At 48.0% G+C, this 24573-nt stretch overlaps 1 protein-coding gene across 2 annotated transcripts in view; it reads right to left on the reverse strand.

The window, feature by feature from the left end:
* The window catches only part of ARHGEF26 (Rho guanine nucleotide exchange factor 26), a 30148-nt gene extending 7026 nt beyond the window's left edge, over window positions 1-23122 (reverse strand). The window contains exons 1-10 of one of the 2 annotated variants that reach the window (XM_069024664.1): window positions 22192-23122; window positions 20766-20799; window positions 18714-18859; window positions 15357-15413; window positions 13231-13391; window positions 7166-7318; window positions 6585-6714; window positions 5395-5469; window positions 4741-4830; window positions 1817-1971 (exon numbers count right to left, since the gene is read on the reverse strand). In XM_069024664.1, the coding sequence (XP_068880765.1) occupies window positions 1817-1971; window positions 4741-4830; window positions 5395-5469; window positions 6585-6714; window positions 7166-7318; window positions 13231-13391; window positions 15357-15413; window positions 18714-18859; window positions 20766-20799; window positions 22192-23082 (1892 nt within the window). In that variant the 5' untranslated portion in view covers window positions 23083-23122. Of the gene's footprint in view, window positions 1-1816; window positions 1972-4740; window positions 4831-5394; window positions 5470-6584; window positions 6715-7165; window positions 7319-13230; window positions 13392-15356; window positions 15414-18713; window positions 18860-20765; window positions 20803-22191 lie in introns of both variants that reach the window. The other variant, XM_069024663.1, reaches the window with a different exon arrangement.
* Window positions 23123-24573: the final 1451 nt, after the last annotated feature.

Genomic DNA, 24573 nt, shown 5'->3' on the forward strand with positions numbered 1-24573 from the left:
AGTCACAGACGCCGCATTAACGCCATGTAGGGACAGTTCTTGCAGCACCTCTCAGCTCCACACCGGGGTCACCAGCTTCTGCCAGCGGGTTTGGTGTAACACAAAGCCCCTACTTCAGCTCGGGGGGGTACATGTTCACTGGTGTTCTGTGAACTGAACACCGAGACGGCTTTGGGTTCTTTCTCCAGAACAGCTTTGTGCACTCCCAAACAATGGACAGAGAGCATGTTTCTAATGGAACCAATCCTGCTCAGATGCTCTGAACCAGGGAAAAGGGTTGGTTAGGTTTTTTGGTTTTTTTGAGACAGGTGGGTTTGGTTTTGTTTGAGTGCTTGGGTTTTTTTGGGGGTGTGGTTTTTTTTTAAAGAAGTTAGTTCAGTATTTTAGTCAGGATAACTCCTTAGCCAAGGGAAAAACTGGCAATCCCAGCTGGGACTGCTGCCATCTCTACCTGGGAATCTTGCATCTGGAAAACAAATGTGTCTATGCATTTGTGCAATGAATAACAAATGCATTTTTTATGAATTAATCAACTAGTCTGTACATGTGCAGAGCTAATCATAACAGCATTTCTTACTAATTAATCAACAGATAAACTTCTTCAAATCCTTCCTACTCCTCACCTCCATCCCACAAACCAGTTGGATCAGACTCCTGCTGAAGGGACTCTAAACAGATGTAAAAGCAGACAGTGCACTTCAAGCGAGTGCTCTGGAATCAATACTGCGCTGATTGCCCCCGCCCTTCAGCTCATGCCCTAATCCAGCCCACAGCCAGGTCTGTGAGCAGGACTGGGCTGACCCTTCCCGAGCACCAGCCACACCTTGGCTGGCCTTTCCCCTTGGATCCAGCATCCCAACACCTGCTGGCACTGACTGCTCCTCTCAAGACACTGCATTAGTGCTTGGCAAGTATTACGTCTTTTTGTCATGATTTTTTTTTTAATCAGATTGTGCCTACACACAGGAGGGGCTACAAGGACAACTGGCAGAAGAAACATTCCCCACAAACTAAAAGCTGGGCAGTGAGGAAAAGCAGATTTTTATCCCTCTTCAAAGCCTTGTGCACCACAACACATCCCAAGTCCCCATGTCCCCTCCTGCCCAATCCCAGGGAGCAGCCCTGTGACTGCAGAGCCCTTTGGCTCCCTCCTCTGCAGGGTCTCCAGCAGGTCAGAGCCACAGTTCCTGAGCAGTTCCAGCACACAAGAGCCGGGACAGAGGTGGGACAGAGCCAGGCAAAGGCTGCTGAGCAGGGGCTGCAGAGGAACTCTGGGTAAAGCCCAAAGTGCAGCCTCAGAAATGGCCATTTTTAGCACATAGTGAGATGTCTTAGTGCAATGTTAAGAATCTTCTGAGATTCAACTGCTCAAGGAAAACCACAAACATCCAACCTCAGCTAGCAACAAACATTTCTGTCCACTGCTGTGGTGCCATGGCAACACTGTGGGTGGGAACACAGCTCACCCAGAGCTCCAGCACTGTAAACGAGCTTTGGCACTTGGCAGGGGGAGCTTCACGCTCTGGGAATCGTGGGAAGTGTGGAAGGGAAAGGACATTCCCAATCCTTTATCCTTCCCAAACTTCTGTCTTTGCTAGGGCATCAAGAATGAACTTTTTAATTCGTCTGACAATTTGGAATCTTAATTGTGTTTGCTAAAAGTAAATCCTGTTTAACAAGCAGTTACTTGTTATTTGTAACCCATGATGGAGACTCAAATAACTCCTGAACTCATTCCACAGCCAGGATCATGTTAAAAGTCACTGTGATTCAAGGACTGAACACAAAAGCAGCTTTGTACTGGTGAAGCTCTTACCTCTTCTTCTTAGTGATGATGAGGACGTCGTTGAAGAGGAAGAAGTACACCTGCTGCTTAGAGGTTCTTTTGGAAAAAAGTCCAGTGTCTTCTACATATGCTGTTAATTCGCCCCTTTTTACCAACCACCGTGAAGAGGAAACCAATGGAAATGGCTGCAAGGCAAGAAAATCACATTGTAATCCTTCAAAATTAGAGAATTTTTTAAAAATAGAGAACAGAGTATAATCTATTTGGGAAAAATGCTTGAATAAACTCAAAGGTCAGAGATTACAAAGATGAAGAGGTTACCAAAGTTTAAGGGACTCCATCATTGCTACAACACACAGGTAACAGCTGCAAATACCTGGGAATCACTCGGGCACCTGTCATCACTGCTCACTGAAAATAGAGGTGAACAGACTTGACTGGTCCCACTGGGGATGGAACAGACTGTGAGACCTCCTGAGGGCACAGAGCAAAGCCTGACTTCAGGAATGTTCTGCAGGGTGAGACAGGCTCCTGAAGCACGTGGGGACACAGTGCTTGTCTTGGAGCAGAGGTGACGTTCCCTGTGCTGGTGTCACCTGGGAAAGGCAGGCAGGGTTGCACAAACCTTCCTCCCCCGGGAGGTGCAGGTACAACCTCCTTCCTCCCCACACCTCTGACATGCCCTTCCTCGGCAGTGGAAGGTTTCCATGGCCTTGCTGTTCTCATTAGGGGCTCTTGAAGTGTCTCAGTTACCTGCCAGGTTTTAGTTCAGATGGATAATTAGGGATCCTACAGCTCCTCTCTTTATCCAGCTCACGTGGAGCAGGAGCTCCCTTTTTCTCTAGGTGAGGACCAACACCTGCAGCAGCTGTAGCAAGACACCAGAGGATCTGAGCTGCCTGAAGATGTGCCTTTATTAATCCAAATTATTCCCAGCTGCAGGAGACACAGAGAGCAGAGGAGGACTTTTTGTTTCTCTGGGCTGGGAAGGTGGAGGGAGATGTGGGACTGTCCTGGTCACACAGATCCCTTTGAGGCTGCGCCAAGACAGACGCTCCAGGCAGACCAAGGTCCACGCTAATGAACACAACTGCCTGTTTTCCCCTCATTTAAGCACCTTTCACATGCTTTTAATAAACATCCCTTCACACAGTTTGTCAGCTGCCTTCCCTATTCTGCATGAGCTGGCTTTTTGTATCTGTTAATCCCTTGGCTGAGCCAACTGCAGCCTGCCTGTACCTGCTGAGCCAAACCCCAACCCAGTGCTGGGACTGAGACCTCGCTGCTGGAAGAACAAATATGGACTCCCTAAAACAAACCCCCACAACTTCTCTGGTGCAAAAGATGCAAAATTTAAGAACAAAAACTGCTGAAACTTAATTAAAAATTTAGTTCTACAGTTGAGCCATGTACAAAAGCAATACAAGATTTGAGTCACTTCCCTTGTGCTCCCATTAAATTCTCCACAGTTACATCTAACAAAATAATAAACAAATCCCCAAAACTCTGTGAGGCTGGGCAAGAACAGAAATACTTTAACTAATTTATAATGGCTATAAAACAGAATTACAGTCCCACGATGATTGGTTTACAAGCAAAAAATACTTTAAAAAGTTCTATTTGAGGATGAACAAAAAATTCCTCTAATCTGTACTCCAAATGAGTTCATCCCGTTTTCCTAATTGACTCTCTTCCAGGGGCAGCTTGGTTTTACTTTAATTTTTCCTTAATTGCCAAAGGAGCACATCACGTGCACCATGTCCCTGCTGCAGAAAACAGGCTCTCAGAAGTGAAAAATGCATTTAACCAGAGCCGGGGCCTGACCCACTGCAGGGCTGGGGTTTGGATGCACAGAGGGAAATCTCACACAAAAGCACAGAAAGACAAAGCCCCCAAAGCTGCTGCTGCTGCCATGGCACCAGCACGAGCTGCTCATCACGGGGTGGGGGGGTCACCCAGGAGCCACAGAGCTGGGAGGGATGGACAGGGACAGACAGCATGGGAGGCACAGCCAGCACGTCCCCTCCTGGGGGAAGGTGAGGGACTCCAGACCCTGCAGGCCCAGATCCCAAAAGGCTCCTGGGATCTGAGTGGAACCACAGAGAAGCTCAGCCCTGACACTGGGCTGGACTAATTGAAGACTTGAGTCTGTTAGCACCCATCAGAAAATGCTCTGATGTCACCTGCCCTGAAGTGTTTTATTTGTTGTTGCTGTTGCTATAAGCAAATATTATTACTGTCAATTTTTATCAAAGTTTGAGAATAAAAATACTTTAGGCAAGTTGAACATGTCTTTTTGGAGGCAGCATTTGCCTCCAGAGCCTTTCAAGAGCTGTGATTTGAAAACCATGAACCTCCACTCACTGCATTCCTGATAATGAAACAATCTTCTCCCAAAAGAATCCTCATTGTGTAACGGTGTCAGACATCAATTACAGAAACGGGATTGTAGCAAACATTGAATAGAAACAATAACCGTACTTGAAGAAAGTCCAATAAACCTCCCCTACCTATGACTGGGTCTGTTGTTATTTCCTACAAAAGACTGACTGTACAGGCTGTTTTTAATAGAAACCTGTGATATCCCACCCTTAAGGGGAAGGACAAACACTCCCAGGATCCTTCCCCGGCCTGGAAGTGCTTTCCCAGGCACACCTTTCCCATCAGGTACATAAGCAAGTCTCAGCACTGAGCAGCAGCCTTTGGCCTCTCTCCTAATGCCAAAATCTTCACAGCAGCTTTATCTTTACAGCAAGGAGTACCCTTCATTCAGTATTTATTCAAAATCCCTTGTGCTGTAGCATGGCCTTCTACTAAAATGAAAATACTTGACCAAAAGTTTTCATTTCTGTCCTGCCACAACAGATCACTTCTTCGCAAGAATCACTGTGGGTATGACCACGCTGGGAAAGTTCCACTGTCCCGACTGGTCAGGAGTGTGATCCTCAGCCTACCTTGATTTTGAATTCCAGCTGGGAGTTAATCGTGTACATCATCTCCGTCCTCTCCATCTTGCGGGCGCCCTCGTTGCACAGCCGCACGAGCTGCAAACGAGACAGGGGCTGAGCAGGGCCTGGGGCCTTGAGCCTCCAGCACAAACTGCTGCTGCCTCAGAAAAGGCACTTCTGGGGGCACAAACCCCCAGCAGGGGCACATCCACCACAACGAGGGGTTTGCAGGGCCCCAGTGACCAGGGCTGGCCCCACAGCTGCACCGCCCCGAGATTCCCCTCACCCCAATGATCCCACAGGGCCCTGATAATTTGTGATTCTCCAGGGGGAACAAAGGTTCAGCCCAAGTTCTGGCTGAGCAGGGCCACCGCTCTGAGAAGACTGGCTCCAAACACACGCCCTCCTCCCAGCTGGATTAACTTCCCACACTGCTCCCACACACAAACCTGGAACCACCACGGTATCATCCAGTTTGGGATCTTTTCCCAAGTAAGAACCAGTAATTCTGCACAAACCAAATCCCCAAGGCCTTTCCTAAACACAGCAATGTAGAGCTTTTATGCTTCAGTGCTCTTCCCACCTGCATTATTTATGCAGGGAAAACATCCATTTTTCCCTGGAAGTACATAGGAATAACTTAATAACTTGAGAACATACCTTGCTGACTTCTTTCAGAGCCTGCTTGCAGTTCTCGTATTTTGCTGAATCCTTGGGGGTTTTCTGGCAAATAGTCTGAAATAAAACATCAGTTACTTCAGAGGACCAAGCAGCACAGATTGCAACCCACAGACATGTCACATCTTAACTGCAATCCAGGAGCTGAATCACAGCTGTGGACTGGGATAAAGAGGGAACACTGGCCACTTGGTCACACTGAGGAATGCCTCTCTGGAAAGCTTCTGGGAGCAAAGTGATGCTTTGCACCTCTCAAGATAAGGTTTACAGAACCATCTCTAAACAAAAATCAAAACTGAAAGAGTGGGAAATAAAACGCTTGATTTGCTTGTTTAGATTATTTCAGCCAAAGAGGGGAAGGAGGTGTAGGAAAGAAAAACCCAAAAGGGGAAGGCACCCCCAGTGACACACTGCAGGAATACTGGATTATTATTACATTTACCTGGAAATGTACTGTGAAGAAGAGAGAATTCAACGTCTGTGAATGAACTAACTGTCCAGGTGATCAAATTAATGGGTGCTCAATTAAAAAATATACAGAACAAAATGATCAGTTCTGTTTCTGCTCCTACCAGTGCTGGAACCAGAGCCTAATCACAATCTGCACTCCTGCTGGCTCCTCATTTAGTTCTGGCACCTTAACTGAAATACCACAACTCCTGGTGTGAGCTCTGCCTGACAAACACTCCCTGGCACTTCCATCGCTCTCTCCGAGTCCCGGGTCACTGCACAGGGAGGGACAGCTGAGTGCCACTCACACACAGCTCCCTTGGGAACGGAGTCCATCTTTCAGGCTCCCAAGGGTATTCCCTGCCAAAGTGCCCTCACCCAACCCACAGGACAGCAGGTCTTGTTTTTCAGCTGCAGGGTTCATTTCAATCCTAGCACTACATACAATTTCTGTGCTGGCTCCTCCTGAGTTTCAGAACCATTTTGACCTTTTACTGTACAATTTTCCTATTAGAACATCCAAATATTTAACTTGTGAATGGGGGAGCAAGAGGATCCAGTCCCAGTCAGCAAACAAATGCAGCAGGACTTCATAATGCACAGCCCAGGACTGGTGTGAGGAAGAAGACGTGAAGAGACTGGAGTGAACCAGAACTGAGTATGAGAGAATGTTACCACTGCAAGAACATGCAGCAAGGAAAGAGGGAAAAAGGTGTTCTCACATCCATCAGTAAGGGGAGACGAGTGACTCTCTGCATGGGGAGGATGAGGAAGGAGATCATGGGCAAATTCCGGCAATCCTCGTGGGACTCGATCCGGGACAACACCTCCTTAAATGCTGGATTTGTGGCTCTGGGGAGAAAGAGGATGAAAGAATTAGATGGTATGTTTTACCAAACAACTGTGCAGTTTTACTCAATTTTAAATAAACCATTATTTTATCAAAAAGGCAGCGTGATTTGCAAGAGTCAGACCACCGCAGCCTTCAGCTTTATTCCCTCAGATCCACCAGCCCAGCACTGACATCAAACCTCAGGCACTGCCACCCCTGACCGTGAGGGCAGACCCAGGTGTGCCACACAGGGCCACTGGCACACTGTGTGACTCTGAACCGATGGAGGAAGGGGGATGTGAGCCATGACCTCTGGCAGGATGGGGCTGTGCAGCCAGGAGAGCTCCCAGTCCCCTCACAGAAGGTGCCCATCAGGGACAGCCCAGCCTGTCACGGCAGCACACGCCTGGCACAGAGCCCCGGGCACGGCCCACTCGTGCCTGCCCTGTGGGGAGGCTCTGCAATGCTCACAGCAGCCTCTGCAGGGTTCTCTGCTGGTACACCTCGTTGGTGCAGTACTTCACATAGGGGTCAAAGGTGGAGCCTGCGTGTCTCGCCACGATGTCGCTGATGTCATCAATGAAAATGTTGTTCTGGTGCCTTGCCTCGAGTTCTTCAAAGAACCTGTGGGGTTAAAAATCAATTGCTCACTTGTACACACATATAGCATCTTTCTCTCACAACATTCACGTGACACAACCCACGGTGTTATCAACTAATGACAGCTGGACTGGCCTGTGACAGGGTGAGATCATCCCTCCTTTGGCCTGGCAGTGAGGGCAATCCTGGCAGGACACAGGCCCGAGGGTGCTGCTGGCCCCTGGCAGCTCAGCAGCAGCGCTGGCAGAGGCACTTCCCACTCTCCCACTGCCAGAACCAAACAGCATCACTGAGCTGGTCAGACCAGAATTTCCAGAAATGGGGTTGGAAAAGAAATGGAACTACTTCAAACACACATTAACACATTTCCTCTTGCAATTAAAGGCAGCACAACACCAGAAGTGCTCAGTGAAATACAGGTATGTGTGGCTGCTGAGCCAAGGACAAAAGCCATGTGGTGGTGGAGCAGGACACGGTGCTCCACATCCTCCAATCCTCCACTGGAACCAAACACAGATTGGAAACACCGAAAATGGGCACAGAACCCAAAATCCTGAGCTGGCTCTTCTCCCCTAACCATGCTTGTTCTGACAACTTCCCTGTTGTCTGTGCTCTCTTCCACATGTGAGTCTCTGGCCACTGGAAGTTTCCCACTGCTTTCTGAACTCCCAACGTTCCCAAAGCACAAGCCCTGATTTCCACGATGCCCACTGGAAATCCCCCCGTCTGGGTGGAACAGCTCACAGATCAGCTCTGCAGGTCACTCCTCACACATGAAAAGCTGTCCTAGCTGCAGCCTTTGTACATCAGCATTCACTGCAAGAATCCTCAACTCCCTGAAGTCAACAAGCTCATAAAAAAATTCTCATATAGCACAGAAAATATTAAGGAAATACTTAGAACATATGAGCTCACATTAAGCTCCAATATTTTGAAATATGCTTTATTTTATTTCAATCCTTTATTCCATTTTTTCATCACTAACAGTGGCTCTTCAAATCTACCACCTTTTTTCAAGTGATGTTCTCCATAGTTTGCTTTACAAACACACCTCAAACGTGTGAGGAGCAGAACAGGACAAACAGCAGCTGATCATCCACACGTGCAGCAACAGGGTTTAGCTAAATTAAGGCGCTCTCCAGTTGTGCTTAGAAGCAGCTGCTGCATGGAGTGGCTGCCAGGCTCTCACTGGGTCAGTCGGAGCCACCACAATCAAGGGGATTTCCCTGTCCCTGCTGAAGGCAGAGTCCTCCAGCACCCTTCTGTCCCCCACACAGCCTCTTCCAAGGCACAACATGTTCTGAGTTGTCACTCAGACTTGTCCTGTACTGTGGATTTTGGGCACATCCCACCCACTGCTCCGAGAGCTCCAGCACACAGGGACAAACCCTGAAGGGAAGAGTTCCCTGAAGTGTCACTGGGGTCCAGGAAAGGAAAAAAAGAAAACCTAAAAAAGAGTAAGTGTGGAGTCTGCAGTGTCTCAGGAGCCACAGCAGAGCCCCACCACTGACGAGGAGCTGCCACACTGGATTTGTTACTCTCTGCTCAGACATGTTTATGGCTGGGAGAACTTCCCACTGCTGCCAATTCATTTTGCCCAGGAAATGAGGAAATCCAACATTTCCTGCTGTGTTATGGCACACTGACAAGGTGTTGGACCCTGCTGGGCCACAACTTCCACCTTTAGAATTTATCTGGTGCTTCATCAGTGACATCATCAGAGACAGTCACTGTAAGAACAGTAAACATCTGGGAGAGTAGAAGACTTAAGAAAGGAAAAAAGGGAAAAGAGGGACAAAGAGGAGCAGCAAATCCAAGTCCCATCTCCGAATATGTCCTGTAAAGAAATCCCGCATCAAAGTTTGAATCAAAAATTGTGGTTTTCCACATCTAATCTGTTAATTATTAGATACAATCAGTGAACCAGACACATCATAAACCCTTTCACTTACAATTTTAGGACAGATTGTGTCATAAAGCTCAGGACTGAGGGATGGAATGATTCTATTCAATTTAACCAATGAGGAATTTGCTGTGATGTGTGCAGCTTTTTCTGCTGAATGCCAGCAGGATTTATTTCAAACATCTCTTTCTGTTAAATCCAGAACTTTTCTGGTTAAAGTTAGATCCAATTAAGTGAAAGTCAAACAGCATCATAGGACAGAATTTGATTTCCCTCATCTTGCCCTTATGTTGTTTAAAAGAACCATCCACTCTGCAACACTCCTGAAGGCCAAGGAGTAAATTCAGAAATGCAGGTTTAGCTCCAGGGTGCTGCTGACACCGTCCAGGGACAGAAACCACTGGAGTGGCAGCCAGCAGAATTCAGCTGCTTCTCCCTGGAGACAGGGGCACTGGAGTAACAACTGCCAACTGGAGATAACCAGAAGTAATAAAGATTTCTGATTAGCCTGTCCAAATCTGAATCCTCTCATCAGGAGCAGAATCTGAACATCTGCAACACTATTGTTATTTAGGGAAGGGGAGCGGGATTTAAAATAGTAAAAATGGGAAAAATAGACTTATTTCCATAGAATTTTTATGCTGAATCAAAATCAGTTTTTACCAAAAAAAAAAAAAGGTTGGAGAGAGGGTGATTGAAGTGCTGAACTGAAATCAGTTTATCTGGTGAGTTTCCACAGTCTCAATAATGGAAACCAACACGTACCTGCACACACAAATGTAACACCAAACCCTGCAAACTCACAGCCCATAAAACACCTTTTACTGGGCAATATCCATGGAGCAGCTACAGAGTCAAACAAGGAAAAGCCGACCCTGCAGCCTGTTTGTTCCCTCTGTAACCCAACCAACTCTGGGCCAGCCCATGCCCCAGGGCCTGTCCCACTGGGGAGCCACTTGCCTTTCCAGCTATTTATAGTGCCCTGGCAGAAATCCAGAGCCATGGAAAGGCCACAGCAGCCCTGCCAAGATATCCTGTTCCAGAGAGATTCCCGAGACTGCAGAAGGTGCCCACAGCACCTGGTGAGAGGTGGGACCTGCAGGACAACAAATGTCCATTCAGCCAATAAATGCACCCCCAGACACTGGGACAACGAAATGGGAATGTCTTTGGTAAGTCATGAACCCATCCCAGCCAGGGTGTCCATGTTCTGTGATTCTAGCATTAGGACACAGCGTTTAAAAACAGTCAGAACCTGTTAAAATGTTTTTGTTAGTATCTTTTTCTGCTAATGCTGATCTGGTATCACAAAAGCATTTGCCTTTTGCTGGCCTAATGGCAGAGAAGGCACAAATGCTACAGCTTTCCTTTCTCCTACAAACTTGGAGATTTGACCCTGCAGACCAACTGCTCCTCAATTTCCCTGTAACTCCTCTTTCCCCAGAGGCTCCTGGGGAGCTGTGCCCTCTCTTGCCCCACGTCCAGACCCTGACACTGATTTCTCAGACTGCATTCCTGACTCATTCCTGGCTGAGCTGTTCCCTGGCATCCCCAGCAGCCCAGCCCAACAGCTCCTGACCAGGGCTGGACCTGTGTGAGTTTGGCTTCCAGCACTTCTGAGCTGCACATCACACAAGGGCCAATGGAACTCCAGCTTTCTGAAGCCACCTTCCCAGAGGTTTCCATAAACACCCACAGCCTGTGCTGCACAGATTGGTCCTCTCCACTCCCCTTTGTCAGAGACATTCCAGGGAGCTCCCAAAAGCAGAGACCTCTCTGCTCTCTGCATTCTGCTTCCAACAAAGGCAGCTTTGTTCCCCAGGAATGGCCCTGTCAGGCACTACAGGCCTGTCCTGGTGCTGCTGGAGAGCTTCCATTAAACATGATCCAAGTCACAGTTCCTAGACAGAGGCTTTAAGCAGTTTTGACTGAAGGTTTTTATAAAGTATTTTTATCATCTCAAGTTCTTCAGCTCACCAAACTTTTGTCCACGCAACCAAAACCACTGGTAACTACACTCATACCCAGGTCTTGGACTTTCAAGCAACGGCTGCTTAAAATACAGACAAATGGGACAGATGCTCCATTTTCTAACAAAAGGGTGGATTCTGCTACTTTGAAAATGGAACGCAACAATTTGGAGATACCAAGAAAGAGGCTTCTGGTTTAAAATCACTTCCATTATTTACACAGATGACATTGCTCAAAGCCAGCACAAAGTTTTGTTTTAGTTTAACAGTATTGCACAACTTGGGAAAGAAATTATGTTTTCATTTAAATTGAAAAAGGAGTTACAACTTCTGATTTTACCCCAAGTCATAAAAAACCAAGTTCTTAAACCATTAGACTTCACAGACAAGAAAGAATAAGATTATAATTCTAGGCTAGTGCGGTATTTTTCCACTCTCTTTTTTTGCTCCCCCTCCCACTTCCTTTGAAGACTATTAATCAAAAGGGATGTAAGAGTTCCCCTACGAGTGCTGCTCTCCCCACCCCCATTGTCCTTTACTTTTACACCTCACACTTCATGTAAGGAGTACCTTTAAAAGGAACTTTTCCTTGAAAATAAAGACTTTGATAAGCTGCAGTCCCCTGTCAGACTGGGGTGGCTCTGGGACCACACAATCCCCAACCTCTGGCAAAAGACCTCAACTGCAAGAGACAAAGAAAGGGGAACAGGGAGGAGAAATCAAGGTTCCCAACCAAACCCAAACGTACTCCTGCTTTGTAGCTCCTGAACTAAGTTTGCACTTGACGCAACACATCAGCTTCCATGAAATGAGATCTTGTTACTGCATGAATTTCAGAAGACAAAAGTCAAACTGCTGCCCAACAATGTCAAGTTCCAGAGACTTTGTGGTGTCTCAGAGAAAAAAGTCAAGAAATTACTTTACCATGACTGGGAACACGGAACTTCTCAAGTTCCACCAAGGTAAATGAGGGTTAAATGCTAAAGAATTCAGAATTTTGCAATTGCTACAAAGGGGACAAAAGAAGGGGGAACAAAATGAAAAAACATTCAGAATCCTTAATCAACCTTCAGCCCCCCTTCTGAAAGGAGGCCAGTATTTCTCTGTTCCATAGGTAAAGAGATCTGTGTAAAGCTGTACAGAGTTACAGCTGGGACCACTCCTACCTTCACTAGGCCACGTGCAACCTTCAGCCACTATGCTCACTTCAGACTGGAAATCAGGGATAAGAAAAGCAAAACAGACATTTTGATGTTTTAGTTATGTAGAACACAGTAATCCACTTGCTGCTGGGAACCAGAACAAATTGCAAGGAAGCAAAGCCGCATTAAGCAACTTTTTGAAACAGTGTGAAGTACTCTGAGAGTACATACATATGCATGTCTGGATTAAATAACACTGGCAGTAATTACCAGCCACAAACAAGACTTTTCTGCATTTGTATCATGTAAGATCTGCCATTTCCTCCTCTTTAGGCACTATCTGTAGTGTGTCTGTTTCCCTTGCTGGCTTCAGGCTGAAGGAATGTGCCCAAAAGCAGCAGCAGCAGAGCAGCTCATCCCCGTGGCAGCAGAGCCAGGCCCTGGTGCTCACACAGGGATGGCAGTCCCAGAGCACAGCGTGGCCTCAGGACAGCACCCTCTGCACCACCTGGCAAGAGCCAGCTCTTCAGGGCAAGTATGAAACTCCAGCTCAACTTTTAACAGCTCAACAAGGCAGACTAAGCTTTATTTGATGCACTCTAAGGACTAGGTTGGAATGCCTGATGTATCAGCATTTAGCTCAGAAACGTTTAGATTTGAAGGATGCTGATTTCCACTACAATTCACTCTGTGCTTTCCTTCCCTCCCCATTTTCAGGGACAAATCCCAGGCCAGCCCCATTAAAGGTGAGGCTCTCACACTCCTGTGGCACGTCTGCCACTTGTACTTTCCCTCTTCAAACCAGCAGGAGTTTTGGAAGAAATGGTCACCACTAAAATGGTTACCTCAGCTTCCAAAAAGAAATCTGCTGCTATGTTTAAGGATGTACAGTTCTGTTAAATATAGAAATGCCACGCTTACTTTTTGCTTGCTTCATAAACATCCGTGATGTTGGAGAAGAGGTGGTGGCTCTCTGTTTTGGTCATTGTGAGGCTCAGTTCCCTGGAATTTTTAAACATCCGGATCAGAATCTCCAGGCTCAGCAAATAAGAGTGCTCAGAAGATATCACCTCAAATATTGCCTGCAAAGTGGAGGGGTAAAAGAAGAGACTTACTAGTGACTGGGCTTTTTTCCTTAAAAACAAAAAGCAAATGTTGAGCAGGGGTGCAAAGCAAAGTTTTGGATGTAAGCTAGAGTTTATGACATAAATATTCATCTCTGTAATAGCTGCATCATTAATTAGAATTAAAATATTTAATACTAGAAAAAAGAGTCTTTTTAAAGAAGTCTATATTCAGAGTTTTCAATGCAACTGCAAACCAGGAGTTTGAAGACAACTCAACAAGAAGTGTGAGCCCAATAGCACAGGAGGGAGGCTGCAGGCACGAGGCTGAGGTCCCTCAAGCTCTTCCCACACTGGTAATGCAGTCATCAGCATAGGCAGGAATGGGGCAAAGACACTTTGCTTCTGATGTGCAAGGGAGGGAGAATCATCTCACCATGATCCAAACACATTCTGGAGAATAAAAACCAGAGAAGGGTGCCTGACACACACCCAGGGGCTGGGGGCAGCTCCCTGGTGCTTGCTGGGCATCCCTGGGTGGCACCTGAAGCCGCACTGGGGTTCGTCTGCACGAGATCAGGGTCAGCAGATGTGTGAACCCCTAAGGACAGTAACACTCTCAGGGGGCCAGGGTGCACCCTGCAGTTGGTACACACATACACAAGTACTTCCAGCTTGCAAGAAAAGATCTACTGAAAATAATTTTAGTTCAAATCAGTCTGTGACACATTTTCTTTAGCCAAAATATGCACAGAGATCCATCTCACTAACAGATTCTGAAAGATGGGATGTGTATGAAGACAGGACATGGACATTAATCAAGGCAGAAAACCAATAAATATATTTTTCTGCAGTGACAGTGTATATAATTAAAAAATAATCTAATAGGCTCTAAAAAACAATTTAAAGAACAGATAAAGAATAAATGATAAAAGGCAGTTTAAAAGAAATACAGCAAAAGCATGACTTGGTAATGTAACTACAGCTTAAGAAGATTTATTCAGGCTCCCTCTGAAAGAATTGACCTCTAAAATTCAAATAAAATCCCCTCAGGCCTGAAAACATTTTTGGTAACATTAAAGACTTTACATTTAAAAGGCATCCAAATAACCTGTTCTTTTTGAAAGGATGCAAGTATGGCTCCAGGAAACACAGACTAAAGGCTCCTAAAGGATATTACTGAAATATATGCCTTGTCTCAGAAGCTTCCCAGCAGGAGGAGGCTGAGGTATGTCCTGAAGAGGAATAAAGATACTGGGGCAAATTCCCATGGCAGGTAATGCTACAGTGTTCCTACTAAAGCCCTGTGTTTCCTGTGGAAGGACATACCTCAGGAAGGAGCTGCAGGGACACAGCTGCCTAGGCCAGGCTACGCTTTTCAACACCTCTCATTCACTTTGACATAGCCCCTGTAGTGAGGAAGGAGGGTACAGCAGATGAAGGGGACACAAGGAGCAAAGGGGTAGAGGAAAGTGGATGAAGAGGACAAAATGAGTGAAGGGGAAAGAGAGAGAGAACAGACAAACACCCCAGTGCTGCTGCCACCAGCACAGAGGCCCCTGCCCCATTCCAGGGCACAGGAACCAGCTGGGTCCCAGCAGGTACACGGCACTCACATGCCCAGCACTGCTCACAGGGACTCTGTAAAAGCTGCTCTTTGCTCCTCCCTGCTATAAAAATTCATGTGCCACCTCCTCCCTCTGTGAGCTCAAGGTTAATGTCACCCCTTCCCTGGCACAGCAGCGACCCTGGTGCTGCCGGGCTGGAGCTGGTGCAGGGAGCACCCCAGGAGCCCCTGGCAGGGACACAGGCACCTCAGCACAGACTGGGTTTATTTTTATTCCCTGAGGAGAGAGGACACTTCACTGGAGGGCAGGAAGCCAAGCAATGGACTCTTATCAATGTCTCCTTATCAACAAACAGAGCATTGACCCAGTGGAGCAGTGCAGCCCTGAGCAATCAGCCCCAAAGCACAGAGAGTACCTCCTGTCTTTTCCTTTCCTCCTGGCTGATTGCTTCTGACAATCCATTCTTCTTCACCTAAAAAAACAAATCAATCGATATCTTTAATACCTTTTGTGGAAAAATGTGATTGAAAAGAGATACAGGACTATCAAAACCCATAAAGTGAAGCACCAAGGAGGGCCTGGCTCTACAGGAGTGCCAAACACAGGAGCCCAGATGAGGAGGGACACCACGGGAAGGGAAGGGAAAGGGCCACAGCAGCACACAGGTGGAAGGCCCTGTTCTCTTCATGGAGCAGAGACACATCACAGACACAAGACCTCACATGCACTTCCCTCCTCCCATTTCTGTCAGTCTTCCCCAAAAGCTCCTAACATACTCTCACCAACAGCTTTCTCTTCTTGCTCCACCTGTTCCCTGGAATTTTAAAGGACATACTATTCCTCATTTGATTCCTGCACACCAAGCCACACAATGCTGGACAGCAGGAATAGAGGTGGCACACTTTGGTCTGCACACTGAAGTACAGACTCACAGGTAAATGCCTATGAAAGGAACATCGACACTCCAGTGTGGGAGCCACTGTCCTGTGGAACACAAGTCACAGATTCCCGTGGCACCACAAGGAGATGCTTCTGGATGCTGAGCAAGAATTAGATGCCTTTCAACTAAACAATTAAAGTACATTTCAATCAGCAGCCCAAATGCTTCAGAGCATTCCTGAGGAAGTGCAGTGGCACTGAAAGGTGCAATGTCACTTTTTTCTGGATGCAGTGGAAGTGTTTTCAAAAAATACACCAACACAGGAAATACCTACGAATACGTCCCCCAGATTTCAGTGCTCCCTGTTAACACAGACACTGCCAGTGTCCAGGGAGGTCCATGTGGCACCTGCTGAATTCATGCTCCAAACCGCAGCTGTGCTGCGTGGTCACTGCTGTCACATGTGGGTGTGTCTCACCAAGTACACATGAATTCATGGTACATGAACTCACAGGCCAAGGGCCCAGCCTTACACTCCCAATCAACACCAACACTTCCACAGAGACAGAGGCCCAGATATGGAGACTACTGTGGGCATTTTTGTGAAAGAAAATTCAATACCTAATTTTGACATGTCCAAAACATTTAAGCTGAAATAACCTAAAAAATGTCACATGTGTGATACTAAGCAAACAAAAACTTAATTAAAGCTAAGAATATGACCAGAAGGAATGGAAGAGGCCCAACAACACAGCTACCAAAGCTGTCTGTCATCACACTGGACTGGCTTTTCCCCAGCAATGACTGATTCAACCATGGAGATGACGAGCAAAGGATGAAAGGAGGGCAGGTGAACTCTAGTTAGGGACAAAAAATTCCTTCAAAACAAGGAGGTGCTGAAGGGGGGGAACTCACCAGACATCTACTCAGTGGCTGCACATCCCCAAAGCGAACATAAGCCCTTTGATACGGGGAGAGAAAGGGGAGCCAGTGCAGAGATCAGCCCTGAAGGCCCCGCCAGTCACACCAGGGGTCTGGGCTGGTGCCACGGAGAGGAGGCAGCCCTGGACAGTGACCCATAAAGCCACTCACAGCAGCTGATTTTTACATGAAAGAGAAACCAGTCACAACCAGGATCAATCTCTGTTTCACATGTGTGAATACACTTCAGCAAGACAGAAACACCCTTTTTAATTACTGTTATCATAAAGAATTTGACAATTCCATACCTGAAGGGCACTACCCCTCAAACACAGCGTGGTCGGAGCTGCACCAGCTGCCAGGGAAACCTCCGACAGAGAGAGGGGATCCCTCTGCATCTGTCCTCGGTTTCCCAGCACAGGCACTGCTAACAAACACCAGAAACATTATCCTCCTCCTTTCCTAACATATGCTGAACCCAGGACTGACATTTTCCAGCTGACTTCCTGCGACAACTCCAGACTCACTTTTTAACTTTTTAATACACATTGACAGCATGTAATTTTTCCAGAGTTATAAACACAGTCACTATGAGTCTCAGATTCCCAGATTTTGTTTTCTCCATGCACCACCTTTTCCCACATACTCCCCACTTCCAATCCTGCAAATCAAATACAGACAGTGCACAAGTTTCTGTGCAAGGAACAGTAAAGAACAAGTCAGTTTCTCTAAGAGAAGCACAGCACAGAACAGTTCTCCTCCTGAGATGGTCTTCATGCTATTTTTGTCTCACAGCAAATTTGTGTTTTGAAATTATCATTATTATTACTAAATAGCATTCCTTCCAAAATACCGCAGCTGTTGAACATTTAACTGCTAGTTTGCCCAGAAGGCAGAAAAAACTATTTGACTCCATTACAAACACTTTTTTTGCAACATGAAGCAAATGAACTATATTTAAAGTATTTGATTGTTGAAAAAAAGAAAATTAAAGCACTTCTTTTCAAAACCGCATTGTCTCGTCTTACTTATAATTACTAAATCAGAGAGATTCATCTTTCAATACTTTAAACTGCAAAAGGTCATCAGCATCTCTAAGACAGCTCTGCTATTCAGACCATCTAACCAGCCTTAGGGGATCTCCCTGAGGCTTAATCCCTCATTTATTGGCATATACAGAGCTGATGGTCAAATATTCCAGGTGATCTTGTCATGGCATCATCTCTCTAATGCCAGAGATGAGGATCTACAACATTCTACAAGTTATGTAAACAAAAAACAACCCCAAACCCTTCATTTCAGGGATATCCCTCCAGAAGCCACAGAAATTATCAAAGAATAACCACATAAATACAGAATTTTTATGGTTCCTTCAGTCCCAAAATTATGTGTACAAGAAAGAGCTGTGGCAGTATCACCTGTTACCAGTAATTTGTCAGGTTATTAGCAGGGAAGGCAGCAAGACTGCAGCACTGAGGGAACAGCTGAATTTACTTTGTTTAACGATGCTGCTCCGCCAAAGCCCTGCAGATGCTTCCCAGCCTGTGCAAGGGACAGCACAGCACCACCAGCTCCCCTCTCCACTTCTCAAAATGCTTTCCATTAAACATCTGCACTCGAGTCAGCTTAAGAGCTGGTGTGGAGTGATTTAGAACAATTCAGCAGCAACTTGTAACAAACTGAAGCCTTTCTTTAGTACAACGCACCCTTTTAGTGAACTCACACAACCCTTTTTTTAATGGATCAGTAAAACTGTGTCTTTGCCAAATACAGGACTCTAAAATTACCTCGGTTTCCTTGTTTTTTATGTGATACAAAGGCCAGTAACTGATTGGGACTTCCATGTCGTTCTTATGAGATGAAAAAGATGATGACAAATTTCAGTCAAAAACTCCAGCAGTGAGTAAGAGAAGACTTTGCTTCAACCCACCCTGAGATCCTCTCTCAGGCCAGACAAGGATCACAACTCACCACAGAGAGCTGGCTCCACGTCGACCTCAGGGGCTTATAGTGAAAAACAACCTTGTCATCCAACTTCTGCTCTTGGGGCTCAGACTCTTCATCAGAATCTATGTCCAGAGCTTTTTCCTTATAGTTCTGATATAATACAGCATTTTCTGTCAAATAATAACAGTACGTCAGTCATTGCTAGAAAGTTAGTTTAGTTGCTCTCATAAAAATTTAAAGTAACTTTTAAACAATGAAAGAAACCAAAGTGTCACTGTGCTGCTCACACTCCACAAGACAAAGATAGCATCTGATTTGGGCTGGACAATGGTGCAGTACAGTGACAATGGATCACTGTACCCAAAGATCCTCCCAGACCGAATTAAAGAACAGATGTGGCCTTTGTCAAGAAAAAAAATAGCAAACAGTTTTTTCTTCCTTGGTTTGCTGTACCCAGTTCTGTAATTAACCAGCAAATAAAAAATGGGATCGTGTGTCAGTGGAGCAGTCACTGATCTGCAGCTCTCACTGTTGTCATGTCCATGAAAAGCACATTGCCCATGCCAACCTTTCTTCTGTCAACTTTAAATGCTGTCTTCACATTCCACTGTTTCCCAGTTTCAGAGATCTGAGCTTAGAACTATTCCAAATAGGAAGTTAAAAGCTTGCCTGAGTAAGCATGAGACCTATGAACCTTAAGACCAAATACACTCATCATGTACTTGAGTTCTGCCATCATTAATTCAGTACTATCAGTGGCAAAGGAACACAGGCGTGGAGCGCTCCTGCTGTTGCCCAACCTCCGTGGCCACACACCCCTCGCAACAGCGGTGAGCAAGGGCAGAAATTCAACACCACAAAAACCCACAGGCGCATGAAGCCATTAAGCAGGCAGGCTCTGAAAGGTACTTTCAGATGGGCCAGGCTTTGGATAACATCCAATCTTCCCCTACAAGAGAAAGGGCAACTGAAATTGAAGTTTGGCTGCTCCAGGCACGGCCCAAACTCCTGCAGTCCCACACCTGGCTGGGTGGGTCTGTCCCACCTGCTCAGACCTACAGCCCTGCCCCAGTGCTAGACAGGCATGGCCTTTGGAGCAGTTCTTTGGGAAGGGTCTACAGAGTTTATACACTTTTAACAGAGGAAACTGTTACAGCAACTGAGTTCTGGGAGGCATTACAGAAAAAGTTATTAGCTGGGATCATCCAAGACAGAAAGGAGCCATCAGAAGAGAATCTAAAAACCATCACCAGGAGATAGTGTGAGAAGAGATAAAGAGTAGGAAAGGGGATGATGCAAAGAGAACACAGTGGGAAGCTCTGAAAACAGAAACAAGAGGAAGGTAACACAGCAGCTGAGATAACCTCAAAGACGCATTAAGCAGAGAAAAGCCAAGAGAGTAGCAGTTATTATAACAGAACTTCTCTGGACTCATCACAGATGTTTTTCTTTTTGAAATATTGGGAAAAGCAGCAAACTTGGCAAAGCCCAGAATTAATGAGTAACACAAAAATACAGATCCACAGTGTTTTTCTGGCACTTCAACTTGAAGCCTAGGTAGCAAGAAAAGAAAATGCTGACAGAGTCCAAAGATTCACCCCAGTACCCTCAGTTGATGAGAAGGCAGAAACAGCTGAGTGAACCACCAGCCCAGAGTAATGATTCAGGTGTGTGCTGCAGGGATGGCCCCCAAACCCATAAGGGATCCACAATGTCCTGCACCTGGCCAGAGTCCCAGAGTCCCAGTCCCAGGCAGGAAGGCAGTCCCAGAACCCACTATGGAACTGCACAGAACTGTCTGGGCTGAGGCAAGCACACCCAACAGATCGCTTTTTGGGAGGGACAGGAGCTTAAGCGGAAAATAAGCCCTCGACACACCTTTTTAGTCTGTCATTTTATAGTCTTTAAAATATCCCTAAGGTATGTCTAGTGCCAAAACTATGGTCCCATACTGCAATCAGTTTACTGAAAAACAAGGTACTGAGTCTTTGACTCTATACAAAGAAGTGTGCGAAACAATCCTGAACTTCATTTCCCTTGGAAGTTATTAGCAAGTCTGGACAGAACAGGGCTCACCTTCCCCATCGAATGTCCCTTGTCCTTTCAGCATCTTCTTCAGATAGTTTTAACAGAAAAGAGAAACACGTTAGAAGGAGGAGAATGCCAAATAATCACAGTAACAAGAACTTCTGTTTTATTCAAGACTTGGGCTCCAAATCAACAGGCCCTAATCTGTAAACTTCAGATGTTGGACAGGAGTTCAGTGAACACAACTGTGTCACCCCAGAAAGTGAAAAGCTGCTCTAGTTTCATTTCTCTCATGCCTTGGTTATATGTGTTTTCCCTGTGTTTCAAAAGCACACTATACTGGCTTGAGAAGGGTTCAGTGAACTTGCAACTCATCCCACTGTCTCGGGGCTTTCCGTGAAGGCACAGCACCGAGGCTGCCCTTCCACAGTCTGCAAACAACATCCACTCTGAGTTCTTTGTAAAGGAGCCTTCTGAGAGCACAACAAATCTCTGAAATAGAACAGCTGTTCTGGTGCAACAAGCACTAGGGCTCAAGAGTCTATTTAATAAAACACTACTTGCAGAGAGCTCTGTAAGGACAGGACAGCATCATGTCCTCCTATCTTAAACGTAAGTCACTGTTCTAATACCAAACCAAACCACCCCACACTCTGCAGCTGTTCGCAATTTCATCGATTTCTATTTCACTGCTTGCAGTATTTTCACAGGAGCATCCACTACCTTAATTTCAATTTGGCTGAAAACTGCCATAAAGGTGATAACTATTTTAAAAGCTACAGCATCAGCTCTTGGCCTGAACTACACAATTCCAAGCACTCCACAGAAATCTACAAAAATATGTCATACAGTAACAAATTATATTTAAAATAAGGAAATACAATATTACAATATGATAAGTAAAAGAATACTATCACTATGTCTTTATAATTCAATACACTAGCATTCAATATAAGTCTACTACAGGTTTCTAAGGGATTTACAACCAAGATTTTAAAACAGGCATGCTGCTTTTACTTCCAGGCATTAAAATTAAGATACCCAAAGTGATTTCTATCAATTTAAAAATCACTTGGTGATTTTTAAAAATACTTTAAAAGTAATGTCTCAGATACAGGAGTGAGGGAGGAAGCTTATTTTTCTGTCTCTATTCTAGCATGAAGACTTCATTAAGACAATGTCCCTTCTTTTTCTGTTTATTGCTTTCTGGGACACAGGTTTTAAGCCAGTGATTTGGTTGTGAAAACTGGAGAATCCGGCAGGAAAGGCTCTGAACCTCCTGAATTTCAACAGAGCGTCCCTGCTCTCTCCGACACTTCGCTTGGAAAACAGCACTTTTAAGACTCACAGTAACTACGAAAAGGATTGTGATAGCAAAAAACCAGACTGAAAACCCCCAGCATTTACGGAAAATGCAGAATCAGCAGGCCACGCTCCCGCGGAGACCACACCTTCACCCATCAGCGCACCTTACCTTTATCCTCCCCAGGCTCGAGAACTTCTCTTTATCTTCAACCACCGCTTTCAGGATGGGCTGGGACATTCTGTTTTTCTTCTTGCAGTTGGCGGAGCCGTCCAGGTCCACGCCGCTCACCACGGCCCGGCGGTAGGACGTGGAGCGCAGTCCGCGCCGCAGCGCGCCCGGGCTGCCCGGGCCGCCCTCGGGCTCGTCCTCGGGGTCGCTGCCCAGGGGCAGCCGGGGGGCCTCCACCAGGCTGCGCACCTTGAGCCCCCGCTCGTGGCCCTGGGCCCGGCCCGTGGGCCGGCTCTCGGCCAGGCTGCGCGGGATGAGCTGCTGCGAGCCCACCCTGCGCGCCGCGGGGCTGTGCGTGCTCAGCAGCGCGGGGGGCTCCGCGCACGGCGCGGGGGATCCCCCCCGCACCTCCGGGGGCTCGGCAGCCCGGGGGCACGGCGCGGGCTGAGCGCTGGCTCCGAACACGATCCGCTCCTGCTGCGGGGCCAGCGCGGGCAGCCCCGCGGTGCTGGGCGGCCGCGGCCGGCGGCCCTGCCCGCTGCCCGGCGGGGAGATGGTGCCGTTGGCGGTCGAACCGACGGGGCTGTCCGGAGCCAGCGTGAGCACCCGGGAGCGCCCCTCCGGGGACAGCGCGGGGGAGCCCGGCGGCCGCACAGTCCCGTTGGACACCGATCCCATGGCGGGGCTGCCGGGCGAGGGGCTGCCGGTGCCGGCGGGCTGAGTCACGGAGAAGGCGCACCTGTCCTCCACGGGGAAGTCCGTGACGAGCACTCCGCTGGGGCTCTGGTACGACTGCGGCCGCGGCTTGCTCCAGGCGAGGGGCTGCGGGCGAGGGGTCGCTCGCCGCCTCCAGCGCGGCGCGGCGGGGCCCGCCGGGGACTGCCCGTCCATCGCCGCCCGCCCGGCGCCGCTGGCGAGGGAGGCGGGCGCGGAGCGCGGCTCGTCCGCCGCCACAGCCCCGCCGGGCGCGGGGCCAGCGCGGGCCGGGCCGGGCCGGGCCGGGCTGGGCGGCGGGGGAGGGCCGAGGAGGGCCGGGCAGAGCCGCCCCGCTCGCACCACCCGCTCCCAGGGCCGCTCCCGCGCTGCTCCGGCCGCGCCCGCCCCACCTGCGGCTCGGCTGGGGGCGGGCGGAGCGGCGCTTCCGCCGCCGGCACAGCCCCTGCGCCTGCCGGGACCGGGCTGTCCCGGGCCCTTCCCCTGCCCCGCGCAGGTAGCGGGGCCCGCGGGGGGTCCCGGCCGTGCCCGGAGGCCGCGGGGGCAGCGGGGCGGGGCCCGCCGGGAGCAGCCGCGCGTTACCGCGGGGTTGGGTGAGGAAAGCCGCGGGCAGCGCGGGCAGCGCTTCCCCGGCCTCTGCGGTTCCCAGCAGCGACAGCCCCGGGCTTTCTGAGGCAGGGATCCGCAAGTGGCCTCCCGGGGAACGTGTTTGATTTGAGCCTCGGCGCGGGGCCACGGCGGCAGTCGCGTGCGGCAGTGCAGTGTGCCGCGGCTGTGCCGGCCCGGGCAGGGACCCCCGTGCCCCTGCACCTGCTCGCTCATTAGAGGCACCTGGCCGGCTGGGGCTGCCCCGCTGCCTGCCGGCGAGCGGGGAGAAAGCTGGGAACGGAAGAGCTTTGTCGTAAAAAATTGGACATAGACAGTGAATCTGCTGGGAATTCTGACAAACTACATCACCCTGAAAAACCTGTGTCTGTAAAAATGGTGAAACTTAGCTGTGATTTTGGGACAACATATAGCTCAAACATACATCCAAGGAGAACGAAATAGATTTTAAAAAGCAAAACAAAAGATATGCTCCTGTTTCTGTGCCAGGACGCGAGCTCTGCCCACTCCAGCAGACCAGCCGAGGATCCCTGCACTCCCAGGAGGGGAGAGCATCAGCACAAGAGTCCTGAAACAAAGCGACACAGATGTTTTTCTTCTCTGTTACATTCAGTATTAATTACAATATGCCTTTATTTTGCTGTCCGCTCCTTTGCAGTTAAAATCTGCTTCTGCTTCCACTAGAAAAAAATAAGGATCCCTATGTTTTAAAAGCCATCTTGTCACAGCACAAGGAGCATTTACATGAGGCATTAGCACCGCTGTGAAATGCCTCATTGGCTAGGAATGTAAAATATAATATAGAATGCTTCCCTAGTACTGAATCCTAAAGCTGAACTGTTTGTCAGGTTTCCCTCAAACGCATGAAAGGCAAACTCTAGGTGTGATTGTGTTCCCGTGTAATGAACACCTCCGTCCGGACTGGCAGAGCAGAAATAGCTGGAGTGTTCGGAGATGCTGGAGGGCAGCTCCTGCCCGCTCGGCGGGGACTCTGCAGGCAGGGCTGGAGCTGGGCCGGCGCTGGAGGACTCAGCGCGAGGTGGCTCCTGTGAGCCCTGCCCT

This window comes from Aphelocoma coerulescens, chromosome 9 (genome assembly GCF_041296385.1).
Source record: "Aphelocoma coerulescens isolate FSJ_1873_10779 chromosome 9, UR_Acoe_1.0, whole genome shotgun sequence".
NCBI lineage: Eukaryota > Metazoa > Chordata > Aves > Passeriformes > Corvidae > Aphelocoma > Aphelocoma coerulescens.